At 38.5% G+C, this 10,866-nt stretch overlaps 1 protein-coding gene across 1 annotated transcript; it reads left to right on the forward strand.

The window, feature by feature from the left end:
• Nucleotides 1-2,652: 2,652 nt before the first annotated feature.
• On the forward strand, nucleotides 2,653-9,590 carry HMGXB4 (HMG-box containing 4; the record flags this gene model as incomplete). The annotated part of the gene is made up of 7 exons (XM_079549823.1): nucleotides 2,653-3,513; nucleotides 4,855-4,936; nucleotides 5,393-5,457; nucleotides 5,742-5,847; nucleotides 6,317-6,486; nucleotides 7,437-7,559; nucleotides 9,546-9,590. Exons 1-7 carry the CDS (start codon nucleotides 2,668-2,670, stop codon nucleotides 9,588-9,590), a joined length of 1,437 nt encoding a protein of 478 aa, XP_079405949.1. The 5' UTR covers nucleotides 2,653-2,667.
• Between the last annotated feature and the right edge of the window lie 1,276 nt (nucleotides 9,591-10,866).

Consider the following 10,866-nt stretch of genomic DNA (forward strand, 5'->3'; position numbering starts at 1 on the left):
TCAGTGCTGTCTTATTTTGTATGTAGTCCATGTGTCTGTTGTCTCTTGACATGGTATCTCATTTTTCTTTCTTTTCTTGTTTCACATTCATCTTAGAATTCCTAGAGAGTGACCGAAGTGCTGATGACATCAGAGCACATCGAGAGAAAAAGCGATATTACAAGGATGTCGTGCAAGAGGAGGAGAGGATAACAGCTCAGGTCAGAAAGCCTGCAGAGAAAACTTTGAAGGTGTAAGAAAGTGTATAAAGCTTGAGACAAGATGGGATGGGTTGCTTAAAAGTCCTTTTGTATAGAAAAATTCCTGTAGAAAAAAGCAAGAGCTGTTAATTGTGTCCTGAATTGTTCGGTAGCTTCGCTGGGTAAATGGAGGGGGTCAGTCCCAGTTAAAACTGATTCTGATTTCTTTGCCTCAGAAAATAGGGCAGTAGTATCTTTTTCTAGACTTGATGTACAGCCCTGCAAATACTGAGATAGTCTGAATGACTTTTTACATAAAAAGTAATATTTTTAGAATGTATAGTTGCATAAAAAGGCAGCAAAGTATGAATAAAATGTGAACTTGTGGCTGTTGCAGACAGCCTGAAATTATAGCTCTTGAGAGGTATAAATTTGCCCTGTTTCCCTGGGGCCTTAACTCTGAAATCATGAAGCAACAGCTTAAGTTTCTTTAAAACTTTCCTCTTGGAGCTCTGCTCTTAGATTCTGCTGTTAGCTCAAAGGTGGCTACTTGCAATTGTTTTTAAAATTTTCAATTCTGGAAAAGAAGATCTAGTTTAAAAATGAAAATCTTCTGCCACATATTTGAAATGCTATAGAGGAACTTCATTTTCAGACCATAAATTGGTAAAGAGATTATAATTGGCTTACATGAGCTACCAACGTCCATTTTCTGGCCCATCATTTTGATTGTCACCTCTCTGTGCCTTCTTTCACTTCTTTTATCTTCTTCACTATATTAAATATGCACTGCTCACTTTCATTTTTAAGGCTTGACAGCCTGTGCACACTTAGTTATTTCTCAGCTTGATTAAGAAGTGGATGTCTTTTACCAACTCATCAGCTGATGTCCAAGTGCTGTCTTTCATTGTCTGTTTCTTCTCAAGTGTACTTTTTCAAGTATTCCTGTGTATTAATTCTTTCACTGAAGGAGGGATCCCTATAGAGATTTGTATTTCAGTTTCGTTATGGTCCTATTGTACTGCAGTTTCCAAAGAAAGCTTGATGCCTCTTAGTTGTCTGGTATGCTGAAGCCTATTCTAAAACTGCATTTTTTTGTTCCCTCGTGTATCTGTACTATGCTTTTTGCCTTCTACCTTAAACCTACACTATGGATTCCTGGTGACATACTATGATTTTTTTGCTGATTTAGCACCTATAATAAGAGTAATGATTCATACATAGGCTTGCTTGGCGTTACAGTAGTACTAGTATCTCTTGATACCTTCCAGAAATTATTATGTCTGTCAGCAGTCCATGTGAATCTCATATTATTTCCATCTCGTTTGTCAGCTTTTTTTTGTTATTATTATTATTCTAGGACAGTGAGCTCTTTTCGGGGACAGAACATCACAAAAAGAAGAGGAAGCATTCCTCCGATGAGTTCTGCTCCAGGGGTAAGACAGCAATCAGACAGGGGAAGCAGATAATGAACTTGGAGGAAAGTATGCTGTTAAACCAATGGCATCAAACGCTGAGGTTAGAGCTTTATCAGGGGGAAAAGTACACCAACTGGGCTTAGGCCAAGTAGTCAGACACCTGACTGATCGGGTTTCTGCTGCACCAAAAGCTAAAGATCAGTAAATGATGTTTTCAGAGTTTAGCTTAACAAGTTGCTGTTGTTGGAGCAGAGATCTTCCACTCATCTGTTCACTGTCAAGTTGTAGTTTTCTAACTCATACCTTCCTTTTTGGCATTTGCATTCTTTTTTTTCCCTATTGCATTACAAGCTGCAGTCTTACTTGCAGATAGTACTAATTAATTTATCTGAATTTATAAAAATAGGATGTGTCAGAATACAATATGATTACTTTTTGGTTCAGTTTGTATACAGAAGCATTATTCTCACAATGAAAAAGCTGCCCAGAAAATGACAATCCTGTTCATAAAAGCTTAACTGGCTGAAGATTTATTTTTGTCCCAATGCGAAAAGAAAGCCAAGTCTTTGGAATATCTTTGCAAGCTGAAATTAGTAAAAAATCTATTTTCAGAATGAAAAAGTTTATGCTATCAGTTCATTGGTCCCTCCAGGGCTAAAAGTAGTGTTATAAGCTTGTAATATTTCAGGCTTAGTAAGATATATTTTTATCAAAATATGCTGGTTTGTGTTAGAATACAAACTTTGTTGAAATGCAAGAACTTTCCCGTTCTGTCCTTCTTCATTAAATAGATTGACCAGCTCTGGTGTTACAGCTCCAGAATTGTTTTCTGTAAGGACACACTGAGCTGACTGCAAGTTTCAGAGACCTCCTTCAGCCAAGATGAAAATCACTTAGCTGTAATAAGTATTGCAGGATTCCCACTTCACTTTTGGTTTGTGTAATGCCATCTTTAAGAGAATTGTCTTGATGAGCAGCTCTCTTGACCTTTTTCAGGTCTTTCATCTTTGGATCTACCATCAAAGAAGAAAAAAAAAGCAGTTTCTAGCCCATCCTCCACTGACAAAAACATGGATCTACTCAAGGCTATCGCCACACCTTTGTCCACAAGCTCTAAGTCTTCAAAGAAGACCTCTGAAAAATCATCTTATTCTTCCTCTGGACATTCTGAAAGCAGAAAGGAGCACCACAAGAAGAAGATGAGTGGGAGCAGTGCAGAGCACTCCGTGGACGACAGCAGCTTCCACAAAACTAAAAAAATGAAACCTCTTTACGTGAACACAGAGACACTTACTCTTCGTGAGCCTGATGGCTTGAAGATGAAACTTATCCTTTCACCAAAAGAGAAAAGCAGTGCAACAGATGATGATTCTTTCTCAAGAAAGTCCTCAAAGAAATCGGCTCGAGATGAGCAAGGGTCATTCCATCTGGGTCACGAACTGCACAGCTTCCTGAAGTCATCTCGGAAGAAGCACAAACCTCCAGACTCACATCCCCCTTCTGAGACTTTTGGTAGTGAGACATCTGTTTTTTCAGAAGGCCATGGGAGTGAGTATGAGATTTCAGGTATGGAGGCACAGCCAGAATCGGGATCCTCTTCTGGTGGGGAATTGGAGGCCGGTGAGCTAGTGATAGATGACTCCTACCGGGAAATCAAGAAGAAAAAGAAGTCAAAAAAAAGTAAGAAAAAAAAAGACAAGGAGAGGCACAGAGAGAAGAGGCACTCTAAGTCTAAGAAGAGTTCAGGGCACTCTTCTGTGGCAGTAACAGAAATAACAGTATCACCACCTCCTCCTCCCAGCGCTCCCTATGTTCTTCCTCCACCTCATCCTACTGTTTTTCACTCAGATGGACAAATTGAGAAGAGGAGGAAAAAGGAAGAAAAGGAGAAGGAAAGAACTGAGAAGTGGGAAAAAGAAAAGGAAAGAGAAAAGGAGAAGGAAAGAGAAAAAGAGAAGGATAAAGAAAAGGAAAGAGAAAAAGAAAAGGAAAGAGAAAAAGAAAAGGAAAGAGATAAAGAAAAGGAAAGAGAAAAAGAAAGAGAAAAAGAAAAGGAAAGAGAAAAAGAAAGAGAAAAAGAAAAAGAAAAGGAAAGAGAAAGAGAAAAAGAAAAGGAAAGAGAAAAGGAAAAAGAAAAGGAAAGAGAAAAAGAAAGGGACAGAGAAAGAGAAAAAGTAAGGAAAAACTAAGGGAACTATAAATTGGGTGTTGGGTACTGTTAAATTACACATTGTTACAAAGACATGTTAACTTGAAGATTGAGTAATTTCAGCATAGACATCACAGCATATTTGGTGGAAATGTTTCCACTACTGTGTTCCAAGCTTTTAGCAGAAGGAGTATTAATTATTGTTTCTTTGTTTTGTGACATAGGCAGTCTTTAGCCAATATAGTTCCTCTGAAAATGTTATATTTTATATACTTGGTACAGGTTATGTTACCACTGCATCATTTGCTAAGGTAGCTGGTTCTAGCTATTACCAGTAGAATTCTGAGCTGTTCTGGCTGTCATGTAGTCCATCATGAGAGTTCGTATGGGAAGGAACTAAGTTGTAAGCTCAAATACTGAAGTTATTTATCCATTTATTGGAGTATGTCTAAGATTTCCAGTCAGAATAATTTTCAATGTATATGTATGGATAGACAGGGAGAAGAAATTTTTGTACATCCACACAGACAAATGTTGCTTTGTGTCAACAAATGGGCAGACATAGCCCAAATTTACTCAGCTATTCTGCTTTATGTGTAAAGTTTCCTTTGATTAGAGCCTGACAACTGCTTATGCATCTGTTATCAGTGTACTTGTACAGACAATTTTCCTGAAAGTATGAAGTAATTAGTAAGAATCATTTAGAAGGAACAAAACATGAACATTGAAATTGAACAAAAACTGAACTGCTTTGACAGATCCACGTTGGTACAGTGGGACAGTTGTGGGTTTTTTTCAATTGTAAAACTGAGATATGTTTACAGTTATTTGTTGCTCCTGGATTTAGAATAGCAACAGTTTTGAATTAGGAATGTGATGCATCAATAGTTGTTGCAGAACAAGTCTTCCATTAAAACTGGTTCTGGCCAGTTCCTATTGCTTTCAAAACTGCTAAGTTTGGCCACAACACGTAAAACGTGGCTATTTTATCTTCCTTATCCCATCACCGTGTCTTTCTTTAAGTCTTTGATAAATGTCAAATTATTAATAAAGTTGAGTGTGTCTCTTTATAATTAAAAACCTTTGTTTCCTTTTTTCTTCCGTCCAGCCAAAGAAGAAAAACATGTCTGCCTATCAAGTGTTCTGTAAGGAATATCGTACCAATATTGTGTCTGAGCACCCTGGGATAGGTGAGAGAAAAGCGTAGCTTCTCTTCTCTTCATTATACATCGGTCTAATTAATTAGCAGGACATACCTTCTCTTTCATACTAACCTCTGATTTTTCGAGGCAGTAAAAAGGACAGAAATTGATTTTATGATTTGCTTCGTTGTATTTTAACCAAGCTGTGAATCTAGATGAAGAAATTTCCTACTCTTTTCTTTCATTTACTTAAAGAGTTGTTTTCTTTGTGTTATTTTTCTGCATATTCATGTGTGATCTTGTATTTCCTGAGTCATTGACAGTAAGGAAATGCACAATGGAAATCATTTTTAGATCCATTAGTGTGGAAAAGGGGATTACTTTCTAAGTGTGTGTGCATTGGCCAGTTTTTCACACTGTTGAAATTCACATAAATTCCCTGTATCCTTACCATGATTTTATCCTTTAATCTATTTTGAGCATTTCTATTTTTCCTCCTAACAGATTTCGGAGACCTTAGTAAAAAGCTGGCAGAAGTTTGGAAGCAGCTACCTGACAAGGATAAACTGGTAAGTGCATGTGAGATGTTTCTGTGAAATGATTGTTGTAAACTAGGTGCTTAGGTCAGAACACAGCGGTGTTATTGCTCAATACCTTAAAAAAATGTTACCTCTGTCCCCAAACTGTGGGAAAATTGATGATTTTGCCTGTGTGCTCATAAAAGCATCCATTTACTTCTCGTGGCATTGCTTCACCAGTTGGCTACGTAATGTTATTCTACCCTGAGGTCTTGGCATCAGGTAAACTAATTATCAAACATTGTGAATCTGTTTTTATACCATGGTAACTGCAGATCTGGAAACAAAAAGCTCAGTATCTGCAACACAAGCAAAATAAAGCAGAGGCCACCACTGTGAAGAGAAAGGCATCATCTTCAGATGGGGCTCCAAAAATAAAAGGTAATTGCCACACTTTATTTGCTCTACTTGTCGGGTTTATTTTGGAGCGGGGAAGCTGGTGTCTTTACATTTAACTCATCATGTCACTCAACAACAGTGTTTCTTCAAGAGCAAGAATGATATCAGCACTTTTCAAAAAGTCTAGTTAGTAGAATGGTATTGGTTGTAGCAATTCAGGAATTGAAACATGAAGAACTCAGGGAAGTTCTAGTGGGAATATCTTGCTGCAATGTGAAAAAGGGTTGTTCTTGCTTTGGCATCTCCGTTTACCTAATCTCCCAAAACTATCAAATCACACTCAGCTGAGGTACTTGCTTTGCACGGCAGTGAAGGCAGGCTCTGTTCTCCAAAGGTCCTCATAACTATTAAACATCTAATACCTTTGATATTTGATCTTCAGGAAGTAAATAGGCTTCTAGGTAAAAGAGTCAAAGTAGATAATACAGAATTTTAATTCCTGTGTTTCCAGCTTCTCCACCAGGAGCCATTTCCCCTCATAAGAAATCTCCCACCAGCACTGTAGTGTTGCCTTCCTCACCAGCCAAAGCCCCTGAGACTGAGCCTATAGATGTAGCTGCACACTTGCAGTTGCTGGGTGAATCTCTGAGCCTCATTGGACACAGACTGCAGGAAACAGAGGTGAGTTTGTCCCCAACAGTGATGTCACACCATCGTACATAGGACTGGAGGGATTATTCTTTTTGTCTCAAGCCTTTAGGAAAGGAAAAAAAAACATCAGAGAAGGCCTTTACCAAGATGTTTTAGCATGTCCTGTTGTTTTCTCCTAGTATCATGCTCCCAGTGCTTTCGTTAGCCACTACTATGATTTCAGCTTATATGCTAATGTAGGAGATGTCATATTTTCCAGTGGTTTCCTAATGTTAGATGATAGTAATTGTCTGCATACCTGCACACACACACACACACACACACACACACAGAGGTTTAGAACTCAGCCTAGCTTGTAAGCAGAGGACATATTTGGCTAAAATAACAAATATCAGTGAATTTTATAGCTAACAAGGTCATCTCACTATGCTTTTTTGTTTTAACAGCAATAAAATAGATGTTACTGCATTTTGTTTCTGCTACGACCTCATTGAGGTTATTCTTCAGAAGAACAAATGGAGTAAAAATCAATCCCTTTACAGAATTGCATGCAAACACATTTCCTTTTTGAAAGTATATTGATAACTAAAGCATTTTTACAGACTTATCATTTCTTTAGGCTTCAATAATAAAACATTATTGCCTCTAGCTAATATAGTAGAAGGTACAAAATGGAAAGGAAATTACATGGCGTAAACTGTGGAACTAAAATTGTACACAAAACTGACAACTTTCTAACATTTTCTGCTGTTCCTACATCAGAATGTTGCCTATTGAATTCTTGATATTTTTTTTTTTCTTTTTCTGAGCTAACAGACTCTCTGTGAAGTGCTTTGCATTGTTTTGTAGGCATGTAAATAATGGAAGTGAACTAGGGAAGCTCAGTAATGAAGATTGTGTGAATGAGAATCAACATAGTTGTGAAGGATCCACAATTTCCGCTGTTTGCCCCTATCCAATTTTTCTTTCCTTACTTCCAGGGAATGGTGGCTGTTTCAGGAAGTTTGTCAGTACTTCTGGATTCTATCCTCTGTGCTTTGGGGCCATTAGCGTGTCTGACTACACAACTACCTGAGTTGAATGGCTGCCCTAAGCATGTTTTGGTAAGTTTCTTGTGGTTATTTCCATTCTAGCCCTGTTAATTTCAGTAGAGACCAGCTACACTTTTCTGATGAATCAATCCTGGAATGCAATTAAAATTCCAGTGCAATAAGAAAGTTTTATTGGTCAGGCATTTTTAGTGAGGGATATCTCTTGAAATTCTTTGAGGTGTCAGTGTTGCAGGGTATTGTACAACGTTGCATTGTTCTTCTTCTTTTTTTTTTTTTTCCACTGGGAACTGACCTCATATTTGTTCCTTTGTTTGCAGTGCATATAGGTCCTGTTTTAATGGCTGAATCAATCTATCTAAATCAAATAAAAGCACCTGTACACATAACAATTATTTTTGAAAGCTCTAATTTTCCTTAAAAATATAAAAAGCATCTTCCAGCTGCTTTGTATTATTCATACATCCCCTTTTGAGTTGGCAGCGTAGAAAATAACGTGATCTCCATTAAGATTCCTTATGTGACTGAGTAGGGCCTCTCACATGTAGCTGTTTCCTTATCCAAGGAAAGGAAAATAGTTTCTGTTTGAAGGAGCTGGGTAGCTACAGGTTCTTTTCCATATTACAATTGCAACTGAGCCCTGATTTAGCAACAGCTTGTGACCTCACTGTGGCGCAGTGTGGACATAGATGAAGATGGCAGCACTATAAACTGAATCAGAAGTTGTACTTCCAGCAGGAGACATGAATAAATGATAAAGTAGAGCAAATATGAAAAATAAGTTTGTAGTCTGCAAAAGCTGCGAGACTGGAATAATATCTGGAATCTGGACAAGAGAATAACAAAAATGGGACGTGAATTAGCATGTTGTGATGGGACAGCCCAATCAGTGATTCATTTTGTGAAACTGTTAACAAGAACAGATCTGAGAGCTTAGGCTTTGAGCTCCTACAAACTGGCTGTCTATGCAGAAGCTGAGTCAACGGGGTGTTCCCATCGTAAGCCATGGAAAACATCTAATTCTTTTCTCCTTGCTTGCCAATTTAGAACGTTACACCCGTTTTTCACGTGACTAATGGCTCGTATCTTGGAAACGTGATCACTTTGTTGTTACAAAGGGCAATGATGCTGCAGGTAGATTAAGGCACTGACCTGTCACTTCGGAAAGCTGGTATTCAAACTTGATAAGAAAGAAATTATTTGGATTTTTACAGTCAAGTATGTAAAGAGAGTGCTATCTTAAGAGGAGTAAAATTGTGGTCATGGTGCACGTAGTATGCAGTTTATCTTTTCGGTCAGTAGGTGGCATTGTTGAATTTTAGAATCACCCTTGGTACAGATCCAGTTCTCTGTCTTCAGCAATTAAAAGGCAATTGTTCTTAGGGCCTTCAGCCACCTAACCATAGATCTGAGGTTACTGAAATACTACATTTGAAGAACATACAGATAATATAGTGATTGGTGTTGTTTTCGGATGTGTAAAAAAAGGACTCAATCTCAGAATTCTATTAAATTTGCAGGGAAGACTGGAGGGACACTTCTTTTTCCCTTCTGACACCCTGCTAGTAGGTGTTTTTTCTCTTATACACTGCAGTATGTCTTAAAGGATTTGTGAGTATATGGCAGGGATTTTTGGTGGGGGTTTTTTGCTTGTTTTTTTCACATTATACAACTTTGATCACTTAAGTACTTCACCACATCTTCCATGTGGTTGATGTGATGTAGCCAGTGTGGTTTGTTTCAACTTGAAAGGTAGAGCTTAAGGTTCTTTAGGAAGAAATCACTCGAGGAAAGCCACAAGCATTTTGTTGCCATGTGCTTCCAAGTACTAAGGCTACCTTTGTGCTTAGTTCTAAGTTTTCAAATATGTGACAGTAAGCCAGTAATAAGGTAGTGGTAGGCTAGTGGTGATTTATCACTTTGGTTGTCTCTTGATACCGTGACTTGTAAGACAAATAAATGTGCTTAGTACCCTCATCTGTGTCATTTTGGGGATTTTGAGTCACTGCTGGACATTAAAATGTTGTGTTTTTTTCCCAGTCAAACACACTAGACAACATCGCTTACATCATGCCTGGACTTTGATGGGACAGGATCCTGGGATTTACTCAACTTCTGCGTGCACTGACCTGTGTGCACGTGCGTTACACCGGCACTCCCTACGGGCTCCACATGTAGTGTTTTTGAAGTTTTATATATGTATATTACATGCATAGGATTGTATTTTATGAAAAGTTGTGAAGCTGAGAGAACCATAATCTCTTGGTGGATGAAATGTGATCCGATATGGAAATATTTGTAAAAAGAATTCAGAAAGGTTTTGAGATATTAGCCTTAAATACAGATCCTTTAATGGGGGAAGCAGCCAGAGAACGTACTTTCGGATGTAAGGAAAAACATGTAACTGTGAGAGCAGTCATTGAAACAGGTAGCCCAGAGAGGTTGTTGAATCTCCATCCTTGAAGATGGAGCTTTCTCTAGCTGAACTTACTTTAGAAGCAGGGGTTGGATGGTTTGGTTAAACCCTTTACGAGTATTCTGTGAGCTGGTAGAGATGGTAGAATATTTTGGATCAAGGAATGGAACTGAACTCATCACCAGCCCCATTTCTGTTCTTGAGTTTAAAATCTGCTTGAGGGGAAAGCTGGATAGCTGAGCAAGGATACAGAGAGCTTTGCCTCTTGATCACATCTTCTAAGCCCGCTCTTCAGTCAGTAAATAGCTGAAAGTTGTCAGTGTCAGCTCACCGGTCTGGTAGCTGGCATTTGAAATGAAGTTGAAGATAACAATTTAATCTTTTCTTGTGGACGGGCACCCAAGTCATCCCTAGTTTGATGTATCAACAGACTTTCTTGGCTTCAGAGAACGAACTTCCTGCTGATTTTTCCAGGGCGTGGTCAGCCTGCTTTGATGGAGAGCGATAGCAAATGGGAAAATAATTGATTGAAAACTTTGATTTCTGAGACTGCTGACCCCCCTCTCTTTCACCAGCAGTGTTGAAAGAGCCACGGTGCTGCTGTGGGATGGTGGCTGATTGCCAGTTAGAAGCAGTTACAGCTGACCAAGGCACGTGTGTGTTGACAGGACTGGTCCCCCTTTCCTGCCACGTGCTCAGTGTTTGGCTTTCCGCTCCTCTAGAAGAGCTGTAGGAAAGCACCTGATTTTCATATAGGCTTTTGTGTGTCTATATGTGTTTACGTGGTGTTCATATCATATGTATTTAACTTTTACCGATATCTAACAGATTTTAATTTATCTTGTACATTACTGTGTACATATATATATGTATATATACATAATTTAAGAGCAGAAATCCCTCCCTCCACAAGCAGTGGGATCAGGTTCGCCTCGCCACTCTTCC

Source organism: Tetrao urogallus (genome assembly GCF_951394365.1).
Source record: "Tetrao urogallus genome assembly, chromosome: 1".
Classification (NCBI taxonomy): domain Eukaryota; kingdom Metazoa; phylum Chordata; class Aves; order Galliformes; family Phasianidae; genus Tetrao; species Tetrao urogallus.